The 19,427-nt window shown below is 40.5% G+C and overlaps 1 protein-coding gene across 4 annotated transcripts in view; it reads right to left on the bottom strand.

Moving 5' to 3' along the window:
- The window catches only part of UBE3C (ubiquitin protein ligase E3C), a 118,053-nt gene that overhangs the window by 52,463 nt on the left and 46,163 nt on the right, over positions 1-19,427 (bottom strand). For all 4 annotated transcript variants that reach the window (XM_068549769.1, XM_068549770.1, XM_068549771.1 and 1 more), the window contains 3 exons: positions 13,196-13,282; positions 8,157-8,314; positions 7,765-7,997 (listed from right to left, as the gene is read on the bottom strand). In XM_068549769.1, coding sequence (XP_068405870.1) covers positions 7,765-7,997; positions 8,157-8,314; positions 13,196-13,282 — 478 coding nt within the window. The remainder of the gene's footprint in view (positions 1-7,764; positions 7,998-8,156; positions 8,315-13,195; positions 13,283-19,427) is intronic.

The raw sequence follows: 19,427 nt of genomic DNA, 5'->3' as shown, positions 1-19,427 counted from the left end.
CTGCCACCAGGTCAGTCTGCAGAAAAGTGCCTCGTTCTGTGATTACAGGAGTTAGTTTTAGGTACAAAGCGGTTAATATCTACCGGCAAAGAGAGGAAAATTGTTAACACAAACGTGTGCAAGGGCTGATTTCTTAAAAACTGCAAGGGAGGCAGTAATTAAGTTTTAAAACACAAATGGGGGAAACGTACTAGCCCATTTGAGCTCTAATAAAAGACATCTCCAAGTACAGCAATTTCCCTAAGGTAAAACACATTTCTTATTTTTCTGAAAAAACACTCTATGCAAGGCTGCTGGCAGCGGGGGAGGGGTGGGGGGCGGGAAGCGGTGTCCTAGACACACCTGTCAACCTTCCAAAAAGAAAGACGATTTCAGTGTTTCCCTTACGCAAGCCTCTGGAATTAGGTCTGCGTCCCAGTGCAATTCCACGCAAACTCAGCGTAACGTCCTTCAGAAAGCCTCCCCCCACGCTCTGGCTACCCCAGCCCCCGCATTATCATAGTCTAGTCCTTCACTGCTGTTTTCCCGATGAGCATCTGCCCCTCTCTGGCTGTGCGGTAAGCTCCCCATGAACAGAACCCAAGTACCTACCTAGAAAACTAGTAGGTACCTGATGATGGACAACTGTATAATAAATTCTGTGATGTACGATTAAAGAGATCTTAATGGTACTGTCTATTTAAAAAAGACATGGAAGTTATACATTAAATAGAAATGTGTTTGTTTTGTAATAAACAAAGATAAACCAACACAAAGTTGTAATACCAAAGTTTTAAACCTTTACAACCAGGAGTTGATCATACAACTACTATGTAGTTAATGACTATGATGGTATTTTCTGAAAAAGTCAGCCAGGCTTCTGTACACATTGCCTCTAATTCAGTAAAATATAATTTGAATAAAGAACTAGGAAATGTCATTGTGTGTCCAACGAAAGTGGGTAAGAAAGGGTCCTTGGTTGATATCTCAGGCCACTATGACACCAACACCGGTTGGATGATCTGCCCAGTGACAGAGAAAAAGTAATGCTTGAGCGGTTTGGCCATCCAGACAAAACCACATTAGCAAAAACCTCTCAAGATCTAGAACACAGCCTGTACACTGGTGGATGTATCTTGCCAATTTAGCCGTGATGTCTACCTTGTGGTATTTTAGAGCTTATTGTAATACTATGGTACTGTCCTTTTTGAATCAGCAGAAACGAGCAAAGGTAAGCAGTCAGTTGCTCAGGGGTCAGGTTACACACATGCAATGTTTTACGATGACTGATTTTAAGTGCAGCTGAGGTAGACTGAGAAAGGCCTGGTCTTTGGCTCTATCTGGTTAACTGCTGGGCATAAACAGAGTAAGGCCATTGACCTACGGCACCAACTCTGGGAAGTCTCTCGCTACCGCTCTTCAGAAGAAAAGACGAGATCCCAATAAGTTCATTCCATGTGCTCTCTGGGTCTGGGACAAATTCAGTCGGGTCCACACAGATCGCACCAACAGATGCTCTTCCAACAGTGGAGAGTGAAGTACAGTCTTGTGGCAGGACGCACGTTATGTCTTACCTCTCCTTCTACCTAACCAATTACATCGGTATTTTGAGTAAATTTGGATTTAATAGACATTGTGCTGAAATTCACCCCCAACACACCACAACTGTTGACAAAAGACGTGCTTTCTGACAAACACTTATGTGTGTTTATTTAATTGCACCCATTAACTTATGGCTCTCACACAACACCCCAGACGCTTGACACCATCCCCACTGCACACGCTCAAGTTCACAGCTGCCTGACCCCGAGGAGCGAGCCGTCATCCACCTCCTGGTACTCACCACCATCCAATCTGTGCTGATGAGGACACTTCTTTTCTATAGGTCACAAACATTATCAAACTATCTAAGAGGTAATTAATGCCGTAATTTACATTCCTCTTTTAAATTACTGTGAAATTAAACATTATAAAGTTTCAATATATGGCATTCCCTTTCATATTTTCATATTCTAAATATGAAAAAGAAGTAACATAAAATGTCCTATCCTAGTATCACTGATCCTCTTTCAAAAATATAGGAGAGAAAGAGAGAGGTGGGAAGGAAGGCACGGGGGGTCGGGGGAGAAAGGAGGAAAGCAGAAGGTACAAAGTGATGTGGGCCTGAGATACGGCAAGGAAGGGATGTCAACAGACGGCACTGTGGAAAAAGCGTATCTTAACTAACTAAAGCTGACAGGAAAGAAAACTTGAAGACGAGCCCTAAATAGGGCTGCCAGAGAAAATACAGGACACCTAGACAAAGCTGAATTCCAGATAAACGTCAAATGAATTTTTTAGTATAAACATGACCCAAAGATTGCTTCATTCGAAGCATATGTCTCAAATATTGATTTTTAAAAAGTATAAATGTATCCAAAATATTGCACAGGACATATTTGTATGTAAAATGCATTTGTTGTTTATCTGAAATCCAAATTTAACTGGGTGACACATATTTTCATGTGTTAAATCTGGCAATTATGAGCCCTGGACCAATTCCCCAAATATTTTAGAAATGTCAGATCCCCTAAAAAACATTCTTCTCCTTTAACTATTTTTCTTCTAAGTTTTAGAGAAAAATACAAATTTTAAGTAACCATGAAAATTTTAACTGGATCCATTCTGTGATTTCAGAACACCTTTAAACACATTCCCTTTCTCTGCATTCATTTTCAGTATCACAAACTGCTAGAAATATTTAGTACTGAAAAAGCAAAGTTTACATAGGTTAACTATTAAAAAACCACGTAAACTGACAAAAGAGTGTCACAGGTAAGGAAAATTGAAGTAACGATTTTACACTGGATCAATACAGACGCCCAGTGTTGAGATCAAAAGACAGTTTCTCTTTCAGTTAATTTTATCAAATCTCCTCGCACAGATATGCCTACTACAGAAGACAGGACCAGCACCCAGAGCCTGGCAGGATTAACTTCAGCCATGGGGTGCAAGTCTGCAAACTGAGATCAGACAGAGGTTACTAATATCTGCCCAAAGGGAATTCACCGCACAGTCAGGCCTGTGGGTCAACCCAGCTGCATTTCAGAACCTCCTGCTGACAAACACCCCAACGGGCACCACCAACAGCAACTGGAACTTAGTTCACCTGAGGTGAGCCCGTCAATAATTGTTAACTGATCCCTAGGAGATCGTGAAACACAGTGAGACTTGAGAACCAGTGTGTTAAGAAATATGAAGTAAAACAGCAAACAAGCAGACACTGGGATAACTACACGTACCTCACTCAATACAGTTTTGGCAGACTTTAACAGTTACAAATATAGTAGTAGTATATTTTACATGATACGTTTAACTCTTGTCTCCCATGTCATCTTCTTCCGTGCTGGACCTAAACTTTAATACTCAAAAACTAACAAAATTACTGAAGCAAATACTCAGAAATGCACAAAACTGTTATGCATGTTTGATTATTCGCCACTGAAATAAAAAACAGGTGATACCAGGGAATTCCCTGGTAGTCCAGGGATTGAGACTCTGTGCTTTCACTGCTCAGGGCCAGGGTTCAATCCCTGGTTGGGGAACTAAGATCCCACAAGCCGCGCAGACGAAAGAAAAACAACAAAAAACAGAACAGGTGACACCTACAAGCAGGTTTCCCTTAACCCCAATGTTAAAAGGACCAAGCAGATGACTGATCAGAAACACACAGATGACTCATAAAAATCACACCTGACAACGGTCCAAGTTAAAGATTTTGAATTAACACGCACTATTCCACAAGATTACTGTACGTATGAAACTTCACTGGCTATGATGATCCCAAGAAAATCATGAACGTAGGGAAATAATCTTAAGCATTACATACATTACATCATAGAATAAATTTATATACATAAATAATAATATATCTGATGACGACTTAAAGCAACGGATGTTCAACTATGATATTTCTCAATGGAGATCACTGATATTTAGCTTTATTATTGCAACAAGAAAATACATATAGTCCAAATCTTGAAAGGCAACTGTAATAATCTCTTTTTATCTTAAATCTGGTATGTAAATTCGAACACCTTAGGTAATTATTTTAAAACTTCAAAACAAAGCATAGGACACAGCACATAATTTATGGGTACCTAAGTGTGGTAAATGTGTGATGTGATAAATATACAATAAAGAATTTTTTAGATTTTGATTTCATAATGAAGAATATGTAAAAATGAAATACAGGGCTTCACTGGTGGTGCAGTGGTTAAGAATCCACCTGCCAATGCAAAGGACACGGGTTCGAGCCCCGGTCTGGGAAGATCCCATATGCCACGGAGCGACTAAGCCCGCGCGCCACAAGTACTGAAGCCCGCACACCTAGAGCCCATGCTCCGCAACAAGAGAAGCCACCACAATGAGAAGCCCGCGCACCACAAAGAAGGGCAGCCCCCGCTCGCCGCAACCAGAGAAAGCCCGCGCGCAGCAACGAAGACCCAACGCAGCCAAAAATAAATAAATGATTTTTTTTAAAAAAATGAAATACAAGAAAAACCAGTGAAGTACCAGCTCTTAAGATTATCATCTCATGAAAGGCCAGAATGACGATTTTCCTAGTGTAATCCAAAGTTCAGAAGGACCTCAGCAGTTCTTTTTTCCATCCCGCGTGCTCTTAGCTTTGTTCTAGCGCAACATCGTCCGTTGAAAGTCTCTCTTTTTCGTTATGTAGTGACACTCAAAGAACAGGGACTCCGTCCACTTCACTTATGACTCCCCAGCACAGGGTGGAGCCAGTGTCCTGGGATAACACCGCGAATGCTTAAATAATTGACAACAACGACATCCTAGCCTACAGAAGTCATTAAGTGTAAGGATTCCTGCTGTCAACAGTGACCATTTGTTAAAGTTGGTTTATTTTAAAAGTCAAAGTATTCTGCAGCATGTTTAAAACACTACAAAATTATTTCTTGAAGTCAAACATAGAGAAGGACACGGGGCAGCTCTGCCACCTCAAAGGGAGCCTGGGTTCGCCTCACTGGCCGACACTGACGGTCAATAGCGGCACGTTTCCGTTACAATGAGGCATTGCTGTGGCTTTCATGGTTAACTTTTTTAAAGAGTCTTTTCGAAACTGAAAAATGCAAACCAACCACCAGGAAAGTGAAACTCCCTCGTACTGCAGCCCTGTCTGTCTGTCTGTCCGGTGCACGCAGGTAAGGCAGGCGCGAGGCCTCCCTCCCGGTCCCTCCTTTCAGGCGGCTCCAGTTCAGTTTGGCAGCTGCACACAAAGGCAAATCAAACAGGAGCTCCCATCACCTCACAGGGCTAAAGCGATTATAGCTGTAAATTACACTTCAAGAGGAGTTTATAAATTTGATAAACGCATAAACTGTTTTAGCAGTGTCAATGCAGGGCTTGGAAACTGACCTCAATTCTTACAGTGACAAAGAAAGATGACTCCATCCACTTAAAAGTCTATGTTCTGTGACCAGCCCCCAGAGCCTCTCTCAGAAATTAGTCTGAGAGGACCATCAGGAGGCTGAAAAATGAAAATGGTTGGTGGTTGAAGGAGTCGGGTCTCATCATGTGCAACTCTGCCAAAATCAACAGAAGGCAGGAAGTCATTGGCAAAATGCTACTGCTTCCTTTGGTTGATTCTACCTTGAATTCTTCAGCTAAAATCTGACACTGAAATATACAGAAAATGCTAAACGTTTATTTTCATACTTTTCAGAGGGACAATGGAGAGGAGCAGCTGAGTTCACACGCTGCCTCCATCATCTACTAGCTATGTGACCTCATCTGTAAAATGGGGATAATTATAGTATCCTCCTCACAGAATTATTGCTTTATATGAACTAATATATGTAAAGCCCTTAGAATATTGTCTGAAACACAGCAATCACTGAGGGTTAAATTCTTATTATTTCATATTACGGATAATTTTTTCTTAAAAGAAAAACTAATAGCAGCTGAATCCTTTCAAAGACTTGCCTTGATTTTGTTTTGTTTTGTTTTCTGGGCTCAGCTCAATAGCAGGCAGTACAAAAAAAAAAAACAATCTTTTTCAAAGAACAGGAATCTCATTCAGAAACTTGTCTTCAAACAAGTCTGTTCTAAACTCAGAAGATCTTTATAACAACTCAATTTCAAACCTAAAACAATCCTGTTCCAAAAAAGGTGAACTTTTACCCTAATTCTTAAAAAAAAAAAAAAAACCCTCAATCCTTAATAAAGTAGTAATGAGTCATTTACAGGCATAAGAAAAAATTCACTACAAAATTTTCATTTAATGGTTAAGCAAAATAAAATAGGACCAGGGAAAAAGCACCTTATATAGCATTATTAAATTCAGACGCTTCTGGGTCCTAAAGATAAGCCTGTCATATGAAAATTATGAAATTCTGTCTAGATGCTATAAAATAATGAAATTATCTGATACTGTACACAAAACCGGATAACATACATAATGAAAAGTTTTACTAACAAAGATCCCCGAGTTTAATTAAATACTTAAAAGAAAAACATACATGCTACCATTAATACCCATACCCAGGAAAAGCTTCCATAAGAATTACAAGTTTTAAATGGGCGATATAGCTTATTTTTAACTTAGAAAAGATGCAAAAGTGTCAGTCTTTAAGCAAGGATATATTAAAGGGCTCAACAAGTGACCCTAAAAGTTTACTTAGAAATATAGAGATAGGTAATTGAAATAAATTGTGCAAACATATATTACATCAATCTGCACAAATTATAAATTCAATGATGCATTAGCACTGTATTCAGTGCAATCAAAACATTATCAGTTACTCTCACTGCTACTAATGCTCGTGCTCGTAAGTGAAATGTGTTGTAAAATCGGGCAGAATGGGCTGGACAGAGCCTATCGTGTGCTCGTAGGATGAATAAGCAGTCCTTAATTAGCCCATCAGGTTAAGTGCAAGCATTAATGGGCCTTTCCTAAAGTCTAGCTTGACATCTTTCTCCAAACATGGCCAAGAAGAAAGTTCCATTAGCAATATTAATACAAGCTTAGTTGATCATTTTCATTCAATTAACTTCTTTCAATTAAATAGATAGCTTGACAAAAGCAGTGATAAAAGACCTAAAGGGACAGCTGATGACTCGAACTGAACATTAGCGTGCGAGAGGTCGCCAGTATTAAACGGACTGTAAATCTAGCATTCAATTTGGAAAATGCATTTCTTCTGCTCTTACTCCTTTAATGAGCGATTTTAGCTGACTAGATGTGTTTGCTGCAGAAATTTCATGGGAAGTCAAGCACCCTTTTTCTTTTCTTTTTTTTCTACCCCAGTAGTTCTATTCTCAGTGGTGGTGGTTTCCTGCCAACATTCCAGCCATGGTAACTCGTAACTTCTCTTTCTGCATGGTTAAAAATGAAGATATTTTAAAATAACTTATATTCAGCTTGCATTAAGTTAATGATCTTATTCTACCTTTGTTACTCAATTTCTTAAAAGATTAAATACATAAAATCTGTAAGAGATTTTTTAGTGAAAAATAAAACTGAAAACATTAAAAAAATGTCAACTATACATCACCTTGTCATTGGAAGTACTTGGGGCAATTTATAAAAGATACATGTAACAATGTAGAAACAAGGCTTTAAAAGGAGGCAAATGTAAAATGAAAATGACTTTTCTTAAAAGTTTTTCAAACTAACAATTATGCCTGAAACAAACCTGTATTTCTATTCTTCTAAAATGAGTCAATTCAAAAAAAATCTGTACATTATTTAACCTCAGTAAACAAAAATGTTCATATACTCATTACCTTAAATAACTGAATCCATCGTTTCTGTTCCATCTGTATACACTGCTGCATTTCAGAATTAGTAGTAACTCCAATACTCTGAAATGCTATAATATATTCTTCTCGAACTTCTGGTTTTGTTTCTGGATAAGCCAACTTGATGATCCCTAAGCACGCATCTCGAAGGCATCGAGACAGCATTATCAGCTCTTCTAAAGTAAAAGGCATCATTGATGATTGTCTCTGACCTACAACTGAAACACATAATCCAAGTTTCTATCATATTTGGGTTTTTTTTTTTTTTCATTTCTTAACACACACTGAAAGACTTAAAAGGCTTAAAACTTTTCTATCACCTATGAAAATGGACAGGCCATGAGTCCAGCAACAAACCAATTCCTCAAAATTCTTACCTTCTATGGGATCACCGAAGAATTCATTATCATGTATGGAAATCAGTGAATGACTAAACAAGGAGCTGAAAAGGTAAAAGAGTGGGATGATTCTACTAGAATCTTCAAAGGACATAGGAGAACCCCTTGATATCACCTGAAGCAATGGTACCATAGACCTAGAATCGGGAAAAAGGAGAAAAAAACCCACAATGATTTAGTTTGGGAACAAATTAAGACATGACATCAGACAAATATAATCAGGGAAAATAACGTTTACATTAGCAATTAAACTACTTCCAGGGGAGGCAAAGTCATTCTAATAATACAGGTTAACAAATAACATAAATTAAAGAATAGGACACCAAGCCACCAGTCTTTATTAATGCTCCTGCTATACTATCTTCAACTGGATAAACTTAGTAATTTGAGAGTGAGCCAGTGGTCCCAAGGTTCACTGGAAGAACAGAGAGTAAGTAACGCCACTCTTAAAGACACACTTTACTTTTATGTTGAAAACCACCCCCTTTCCCCTCTGCAAAGGCAGATGGGTCTGGTCTCATGAAAAATTTATCCAGCCACTTACATTTAGGAACATTCAAAACAGTGAAATGTTGAGCCCAAATTAGAACCTTCAGGCTGTCTCCCCTTTAGATGCTGGGCCTTGTTTCCACCTACCAGCCCCGTTACCGTCACTGGTTACTGCTCCCACTTTTACGAGGAGTCCCGAGACCGCCCGGTCTCTTTCCCCTCCCAAGAGCTGCGAGCTATCACGTCTCCTTCTCCCTCCTGGTTAAACGCGGCTCCCTCCCTCGCGGAGCACTCAGCTCCCAGAGGCTCCCCGTGAGCTCCTCCCCAACGATAAAGCCCCGCCGCCGCTCCAGTGTGTCCGGGCGGTCCTGGGTTCGCAGACCTCGTGGGCAAGATCGATCTCTCATCTTCCTCCATCCGCACCTGCACCTCGAACATCAATTTCCCCCAAACCACAGTTATCTAGGAGGCGACGTGTGACCAGGAGTCAGGACCGCAAATTCCCCAGGGGCCAGTCCACCGCTGTCCCAAGTCACATGGGCGAGCAGAGCAGGAGCTGAGGCCTGGCTGAGGCGCTGTCCTCGCTGGGGGCTCTGGTCAGCTCGGATGAGCCACCTGGAGCTCTAGGGTGTCCACGGGGCACAGTTCAGGGGACAGCAGGCCACCACCGGGGCTGGAGCGCAGGGCCCAGCTGTGCAGCCTGGGCTCGGCCCCCGCCGAGGAGCGGCACACTCGGGCCAGCGCCCCGCGTGGCCCCAGCGCTCAGCACAGAGCACCACGCTGAGTGAAAGCCATCCGTGCAAAATAAAAGTGCAGTGAGGGCAGACACAAAGGGACAGGCAGGCTGTCTTCCCTCCTCGCCAACCTGGGGACGACAGAAAAAGGCTGTGTGCCTGGGGCACCGCACAGCAGTGGCCAAGTCCCAAGAGGACAGCAGCCCCCTTCTCCCCCAGGTCACCCCCACCAAGCCTAGCCCTGTGCCATCCACACAGGAGAACAAAAGGGTACGGTCATTTGTTTTGCTGATACTGGTAAAACTAATAGTTTGTATCTTTTAGTTCCCTTGTCACTAACTGCAGAAGTGCAAAAACAGTGGATAATGTTGACAAACACTATTTAGGGGGACATGGCACAGGTCGAGTTAAGCAGCTGCAACGCGGAGAAAGTATTTCCTGAATCTAAGAGGGCGATAAAGCCGCTTTCAGCTGTGACCCGTCAATAATCCTTGGGTCTAAATTCAGCATCGGCGTCAGTTATGCACATATATGCCAGGACGCATAAAACTCTTATTGCACTGCTTCCCTAAAGAAAGATGAGGGCAATTATTCACCATTAGTTTATTTGTTCTCTTTAACGCCCTGTGAGGTAAGCAAAAGGAATTAACCGTGTTCATGTGAATGAGAGGAAGCGTCACGGGCAGGAAGGGTCAGCTGCGCGCCTGGGGCCTCATCCAGCTGGGACTGAAATGAAACACGTCTCCTGATTCTCTGCTGGCTGCTCTTTCCGCCATCAACACCGACTCAGATACTCCTCTCAAAACAGGTCAAAGACTTATGTGCAAATAAGAAGTCCGTAATTTACCGTAATGAAAGGAAAGACACTGATTCGTGACTCGGAGAGTTGGCTGGATTAGGAGCACAGACGAGACCTCAGACAAACCCTCACCTCTGTACACACCCTCAGACCAGGGGTTTCCACAGGGGGCCGGGCAACTGCCCCCCTCCCCCTTAAGTGAAAGAGCTTCTCGTCGTCTCTAGAAGCTTCTAGTGAATGCATTCTTGCCTTGAAAAGCTTTAAGAGGGCTACTGTAAGTACTACTAACCACTGGAGTCAATGTGAAAAGAAATGGGCAGGATATACTCAAAACAGGCCCTACTGAGTTAAAGACAATAAACGAACCACACCAGCCTCACCACACAGGCCCGTGACAGGGCAAAACACCCTCAGGTTAGGCTCTGGTAAAGAGAGGCCTATCAGAAAACAGAAACCAGCTGCCCATACGCCCCTCCAGCTTCACCTGCAGCCCAGTCACCGAGGAGCCCGTGAGGCCACAGATCCGGGCTTCTAACCCAGGCCCCGAACCCAAGCCTCAGGGCTGGGGCAAAGAGGCCTGCACTCTGACACGCTCCTCTAATGAGCCCTATGCTCGCTGAAGCTCGGAAGTCCCGGCTGTGTAAGTCCCGCCACGAAACCATTGATGTTTTCAAGTTACACTTAAAGCCATTTTCAGGAAAATCAGGCATTTCATCTTAACTTTATTCCAATAATAAGCAGGATGAGATACACATTAGGAATGTGTTAATACACTGTAAGTTTCTTGAGGGACTTTATTTTAATAAATTAAATTACAAAGAAATTCATTCTCAAATGAGCTTTTAAGAAATAATGAGTTTTTAAAAATTTGTATAACTTTACTAACTTATAATATTAATAATTTAATATAATCAATACTATCTCATTTTTCTTTCACACGCCATGACTCCATCTCCTCACCAGGAGACAAATGCCATAAACAAACAGGCAACCATCAGGCAGAGCCAGAGCAGGACCTCTGTTGCTAAGCTGAGACACTTGGAGATCAATGATAACTTCCGGTTCCAATGATCCCCAATCTTCTTTTGCCCTAAACAAACCTGTCATTCGTGAATGCCAAGGCGGGCATAGTCATAAGTGTTTGAAATACACACACACACACACACACACACACACACAACTAGAAACCTTACATTTTAATTTGAAAATAACAGGATATAAAAGATATTTTCTAGACCTTCGGCTATCTCTCTCACATCTCTCCTGCTGCTGCACACTGTTGATACGAGATACATGGCTCCACCCTTCTGAGTTTCATCAGCTCCAGTGCTGTCATTCAAAACTCCCTTCAGTCATGTAAGATGCATTAAAATTACATGAAAATAACATGAAAGTAACTCAAAGTTACGCTACGAGTACCCTGCCCTTCCTCTAGCAGTGAGAAGAGGACTGGACCTGGGCTCCTTTGGCACAGGGCTGGCTGGGACTCACCCGAAGGCGCTGAAACGGGACCATCTCGTCCTCCACACACCACAGTGACAAGCCTGAGACCCAAAGAGCACCACACGTGTACCGTGTCACAGACCAAGGAAGACTGCAGGTGGATGCACAGTGAAATGCTGGACACCCCAAACTCACCCACCAGGAAGGCTATTTCTTGTCTCAAAAGAGTATAAAATTTGTTTGAAAAAGGAAAGGAGGACTTCCCTCCCTGCTGGCGCAGTGGTTAAGAATCCACCTGCCGATGCAGGAGACATGGGTTCGAGCGCTGGTCCGGGAAGATCCCAGATGCCGCGGAGCAACTAAGCCCGTGCGCCACAACTACTGAGCCTGCACTCTAGAGCCCACAAGCCACAACTACTGAAGCCCACGTGCCGCAACTACTGAAGCCCTGCATGCCTAGAGCCCGTGCTCCGCAACAAGAGAAGCCACCGCAATGAGAAGCCCGCGCACCGCAACGAAGAGTAGCCCCCGCTCGCCACAACTAGAGAAAGCCCGCGCACAGCAACAAAGACCCAACGCGGCCAAAAATAAATGAACAATATAATATAATATATATATATATATATATATATATTTTTTTTTTTTTTTTTTTTTTTAAAAAAAAAAAAACGGAAACCCTCTTCTTTCCAAAGGCTTGCCCTAAAACGAAGAAGTGCTCTGCTTCCCAGGACAGGCTGGCCCGCGGCTGCAGGCAATACGGTGCTGGCTGTGATCGCCACGGCACGCAAGTACACTTTAGAAGCTGAGTCTCCAGTGAACTGAGTTACACACTTCTTTTCACACTACAGTACAGAAGGATTGGCTCAGACCCCAGACAGAGGAGAAATTCATCATGGTAATGGCCTCCGTCCATTTACCGTGAAGGATTTTTGAATATTAAATTCTCTACATATTATGCATTCAATAAATATGTACATTAAAGATTCTAGCTTTCAAGTTACATGATTCACATAAAAAATCAAATTATTTCAACAAAAAGGTTTAGAAACCAATTTCTACAATACTTTATATGTTTTAATGTTCGTAATGGTGGTAAATTTGCTTCAAATCTACATTTTCACTATCAAAAGCAGAGAAAAGACATACGAAGCAAAGAAATTTCAAGTTTCTGATTTTCAAAACATGACTAGTTTTTTTTTTTTTTGGCTGTGCCACACGGCACGCGGGATCTTAATTCCCAACCAGGGATTGAACCCATACCACCTGCAGAGGAGTCTTAACCACTAGGCCATCAGGGAAGTCCTGACTAGGATTTTTAAAACAAATTTACCCTCAGATAAAGCCATACTCTTAATAATATACACAGATAAACAACTGTAAAGTTAGGCATTAATTTTTTCACTTTGTGAAATTGAGACCATCTAGAATTTTTCTTCTAATATGAAATAAGCTAAGTATAAGTAGTACTTAAAAGTACCTTCTTACAGTGCTTTTTATTAGATCGCCACTTTCCATGTCCTTAAGCTCAATTTCTAAGTCTGTATAACACATACCCTGTGATCATCCGTGTTGTCATAGAAGATATGAGAAACCAAAGGTGTCTCAGAAACCTGGCATTGAAGGCTAAACTGTAGAGAAGCCTAAAAAGGAACAGGGGAAATAAGAAAGAGTTAGCAAACATTCATTCAATATACTTCTTCAAAAAGAAAAAAGCTATAAACTGAAAATAATGTACAATTTAGAAAATGTCTGTATTAACACCACAAATCACTTCCTTCCTACAGCAGGCTGCTTAAGGAGTACAAATGAGAACTAGTCCTTGCACCCCAACTGTGAGAGCCACTGTCTACCGTTACGGAGCTAAGCTGGCCCTGAGCTGCGCCTATGAGACCAACCCCAAAGAGAACCGGGCGGGCCGTTTTAAAGCACAAGCTGAGTTTGCTGCCCCTCTGAGTACGTATCATAGCATATTACTACATCACAATATTATGTATTGTTAATATTATTACTACCAATACACATTAACATTTTAAAAATATTTTAATAATCTTTATATTTATATTTAATAATTTTAAAAATATTTTAATATCTAACTGATTTTAACATCCCCCCTTTAAAACAAACACATAAAAATGTTAACTAATGTTAAAGTTAATGTTAACTAACATCTCAAAACTAATTTAAATCTAAAAATATATTTTAAAGGCTTTAAAAACCCCTCCTGTATAATATCAATTTGATTAAAAAGGCTAAGGAACTTTGTGGGTAACCAAGTTTAACTTTAAATTAGCTTTACTTAGTATACTGCATTTTTGTAATAGGATGTAATTTTTAGTCACAAAGTTATAATCAGGAGAAAAAACCTGCATAAACCATTTTTACACTCTTTTTAAAAGAGGGTACTACTATCTAGTATAATTTTAGAAGGGCAGGAGTCAAAAATCAAATTTCAAACTTATGAGACTAAATCACAGTAACAAAGGTTTAGGATGGTAGGAAAATGCGGTTTTAAGAGAGGGATGTGATCTTACTTTAGAACCATCTCAGAAGAACAAGAAGCTAGAAGAGCAAAGACAAAGCTGGGTAGCAAGCAGAACTGAAGAGCACGAAAGCTTTCCCTGTGGTGTTAGAGAAGGCACAAGGAATGATCCCGGAATGAAAACTTGAAGATGAAAGTATTCTGAGGACAGAATTCCGTATTTTTAATAACCATATATCATCTAGTCCTATCTACTTTTTATGGGATGCTGAAATTAACACTGAATCACTGGATTTTCAGGGGAAAGACCTTTGAGACGGTGTCTGACCCCCAAAGTTGTCAAGTCAGCTTATGACGGAGCAAGTAGCAGCCCCCAGGCTCCTGAGGAACTAGAAGAGAGCTCCTCTATCTCCTCAACAGTGCGACCACCAGCCCTGGGGTCTCCTGAGACCACCCCCAGGTCCTTTCCTGAGAAATGGCCATTAACAGTAACTGGACGATCTGACTAAATAAAAGCACTATGCAGTGTGTATCCACAATTCTCTATGGAGTTAATTACCACAGTTACTGTAAACTGTACTGAGTATAATACAAAATATTTTAATAGACTAAATTTTGCAAAAAAGTGTATTAATTTAAATGCCCATAGTGGAAGAGAAAGGAATAGGGTTTAGATAAATAAGTCACTCTTCAATATAAAAGTCTCAAATTTAATTGCTTATTTTCCTGCATTCAATCAAAAACAGCAGATAGATTTTTCAGCATTAGCAATTTCTGAGTCTACAACAGGGATTACGGAGTACTGGTTTTTAAAAATCCAATCCAATTTTAGTGTGGTGCATTATGAGACGTTCAAATGGCATTAAAAGCACAATCATTTAAAAAATAGTGGAAGCATAAAAGAATATGTGAAATTTACCTAGAATCATGAATCTTAGGCTAGAAAGAATCTATTAGATCATTTAGCCCAGCCACTCTTCAAGTGTCACGTAGACCAAAAGCAACCTGTTTTCATCAGAAAACAAGGGGACTGTGCTACATCAATTCTAAGGTCTTTTCCAGCTTAAAAATATGATGATTCTACAAAAGTGAGTTATGGTTGTCACAAGTACATACTTAATAAATGGTAACAACACTACACTAATTCATTAGGTTGAGAAATTAAAACAAAAATTATTGTTATAACAAAAAATGGTAAGAACACAATAAATCATAGGAGATCAATTAAATAAACCATGGAAAACAGAATAAAAACAAAGCTATAAAAAACATGAACTTTCAACATGAAGGAATTCTAGAAGGTAGTATCTGCTTGCCTTCTTTCTCTTTCATCAAGAAATTAAGGTCTTTTAAAAGAGTGTACCATCTAGTATAATTTTACTGACACGATTTCTTAAATTCGTGTTAAATATAAATACTAACACTTGGCACCCCAAAGGTCTGAGGAACAACGTACCGTAAGTAGGTGTTTCCTTTGCTCTTTTTTCTTAACAACACCACCACAAGGGAAAAGATCTTTAGCAACATTTCATCCCATCTTCCCAAAAATAATCAGTTAATACCTCGGAATAAATCATCCAGACACGGTGGACAGATGTAAACAAAAATGGGTTCTCCCAATACATTCTCTTACAACACAGTTTTTCACCTACAATTGTTAACTAACATCTTTCCACATGAATACATATACATATTTCTGAAACATCACTTTAATGGCTACACATGTCAAAAGTTATATTTCAAGTTAATTGTTTTCAAGTTAATTTTGAAACAACTACAGTTCCTAAATTAATCACTCAATAGGCAATAATAAAACAAATTATTAAACCTTTTTTATAAATTAATAAAGGTTATTTGGGACTTTCCTGCTAAAAGGTAAGGAAGTGAAGTATTCTTTACATATACTGGGATATATTAAAAATTACCCATTAAGCTTTATTTAGCTGAGACAACCCTATGAGTTAATTAGTAAAGGACTATTCAAGTTATTAAAGAGAACACAATGGAAGACTCCCGCTCACACAGAGGCAGTAAAGGTCATGACAGCAAGGCATTCTCAGAGACTTCCTCTGTATGTAAAGGTGTCACAGGTAAGAGAAACATGACAAGTCACCCACCCAAAGACCATTCTGCTCTTGCCGCACACAAGTGCAAATGTGATACTTTGTGTTTTCCTGCTGAAAGTATCACTTTTTTGGCACAAGCAATATTGAAGTACACATATAAATTTCACCTGTGAATAATGCAAGACTAAAAATAAGCTCCAAATTGCCTTACTGATAATAAAAATTTTAAGACGTATTTCAGCTTGAAGCAACCTAAAACATATTTTCTTCACAAACTAGGAACTAAGAGCGGAAGATAAGCTTCAGACATACAGCTGTGTTAAACTAACATCCCAGTGCTGAAACCATGACCAGGGTAAACAGACAGTTCCCTTTCCCCTGGTAATTAATTTTCTTTAATTTTAAGATGAACCGATTGAAAAAATGTGCCTTCCCTCATATTAGTTTAAATTAAAATGGGAGAAAGCAGCATTCATTACCTTAGGTGCCTTCCTTGATATTCCCTTCCCTTTTATTTCTTTCAAGAAAACTTTAAATAACTTTTAAGTAGCCTTTGTGTATGCTTTCTCCAAGTTCACTTGTATTTCCTGTGACTTGTCATCCTCAAATGTTTAGAAAATTCTTAGAAGTTTCAAAACTCACTACAAATTATATTCCTAAATTTGACTAAAGCAGGCCTACTTTATCAATTTGATGCCTCTCACAATAACTATTGCCAATTCATTGATAATCTATATATGATTTCAAGATAGGCAATAATAAAATCACTGTGTTGAATGAAATGTCAAAAAGCTCACAAATTGTATCTGACCTTCGTTAGAATGCAAATTATAACAATAAGCAATAGCTGCTTAAATCTATTGTTTATACCAAAAATATCACTGATAATAAAAGCAAGCATGAAATCATAGGCAAAAATAATAATAATTGTTTCTCTCTGTAGGTACATTCTCAGTATTTTTTCTAAAATACTATAAAAATTTGTTTACAAAAACATGAACAGTATATAGTACTCCTGGAATACCCATGCAACACAAATCTGCATTTTTCTTCGTGGAAGTCATTTGCACAATCATTCTATCTCAAATTATTAGAGATACGAACTTACAAATCAAGAGGAAAGGGGGTATCCATTATCACATTTACTTAACAGTGCTGAGAAAACAGATGAGGAAACGGCTATACGCTCCCAGGGCACACAACTGTCCAAATCACAATGATTAATAACACAAGACACAATTAAGCTGGCTCATTCTATTAATTTTTGGTAGAAAAATCAAGCACCTGATACAATAAAACTGATTCTGATGGCTTATGAGGTATGAACAAGAGAACTAGAGGAAAACTGTAACACCAACCTTTCTGATCCTTAAAACACTACCTTTAAAGTTCCATTTCAAGGTCTCTAGATGTTAACGAAACAGAAGAACCAAAGCCCCAAAGAATATGCTCATCCACCCACCTTAAGTATAAATCCAAACTCCTTAAAATCAACTTTTAAGGGAGTACCTACCATAAAATGAAAATCTCACTAGAAGCTGTAATTACAGGTGAAAGCTCAGGATATAAACTCAGGAGGGCTTCTGAAAGATGATATCCTTGGCATGACTCTAAGAGACAATTCAGCCAAGAAAAGACAAGAAGGAGGGCAGAGGCGTTTTGGACAGACACCAGCACAGGCAAAAGGGGAGAGGCATGAAATACCTTGCAGGCATAAAAAATAGCAAGAAAATGAAAGTAATGAAGCATGGCTGGGGCAAAAAGCCCTAATTTTATGGCTAGAAACGGAGTTAGAGGGGTAACCAAACACTGGATTAGGAGAGGGCACTGCACAGCACTAGGCAAAGAGATGCGAGTGCTGTCCTGAGCCAAAGGGATTCACTGCTAGACGTTCAGGCAAGAGAATGAAATAATGTGGGTTATATTTCTGACAATTCAGTCTGGCAACACAACACAAAGTACGCAGCACTCACATACCATGGTGACAAAGCAGACAGGGAACTACGGAGAGAGCCCAAACTCTCAGGCAACGCTGTCCACCAGAACTTTCTGTGATGGTGGAACTGGTCCACACTGTGCCATCCAATGTGGCAGCCACGGGCCACACATGACTACTGAGCACTTGAAACGTGGCTAGTGTGACTGAGGAACTGGGTTTGTACTTTTATGTAATTTTAATTAATTCAAAGGGAAGTGGCCACATTTCACTAGTGGCGGCCCTACAGGACACTGCAGCCCCAGCGTGACCCCCAGGTTCAGGGGAAAGTTGCTGAGTTCAATCTCAGGCAGCAGGAAAGGAGCGTGAGGACGGCCCCTGCTAATAAGGGGCTGAATGGGAGCCCGGAGCTCCGGAAAGCAGGTGAAGCCGCCTGTGTGGACGCGATCACCCAGAGAACCCACTGAGCAGAAAGGAACTAAGGAACTGAACAGGAAGAGAAGAGTCTAAGGTTTAGGAAACACTGTAACAAGAGACAAAGAAGAACCCACAGAAAGCACTGAGAAGGAGACGCCTGAGACGCAAGGGAAGTTCACGAGAATCCAGTGTCTTAAGCAAAACGGCTTCAAGAAGAGGGAGGAGGAGGAGGAGGGGCAGACGCGGCTCAGGGTCACTGGCGGGCAGCAGACGGCCCCCAGGGAGAAGGGGCGGCAGCGAGCAGCGAGCGAGGCCCTCGTCCAGCGTGGACGACACTTCCCAACAGTGCGGATCCGCCCCACACGACACCAGACCCCTGCCCGCTAAGCCTGATTCTGAGTCAGCCAGGGGTAAAGCTGAGCGCCTGCCGACAGGCTGTCCTCAGGTGTCTACTTAAATATCCCACTTTCCAGGCTTAGTTCTCTAGATACTGGGATAGTGCCTGCCTTTTTCTCCCCTCCCACGATACAACCAGTTAATATTTATTCATATTTAAAATTAGTGAATATGAATTTTAAATCCAAAAATTTATTCAGATTTCCAAGTTCAATGGTAAGATTTACAAATTGGCTTTCATAAAAGGAGATGGCAGTACATTACTTAATTTTTAAAAATTAAACTAATTCCCATAATCCAAACCAAGCTCAAACCATATTAAAAAGTACAGGGTTCACGTCCACCCTCTCCTCCTCCCTCAACCTCCCCAGCTGCACCAGACGTGTGAGTAATCGCTTCCATGAATTTCTTAATGAATGCTTCCAGGTTTCTTTATGCAAATACAAATACACATGCTTACTTTTTCCACCTTTCAGACACAAAAGATAATT

The sequence above is a fragment of the Eschrichtius robustus genome, chromosome 8 (assembly GCF_028021215.1).
Source record: "Eschrichtius robustus isolate mEscRob2 chromosome 8, mEscRob2.pri, whole genome shotgun sequence".
NCBI lineage: Eukaryota > Metazoa > Chordata > Mammalia > Artiodactyla > Eschrichtiidae > Eschrichtius > Eschrichtius robustus.
Note: the sequence above shows the minus strand (reverse complement) of the source record. Positions and strands in the feature narration are given on the sequence as shown.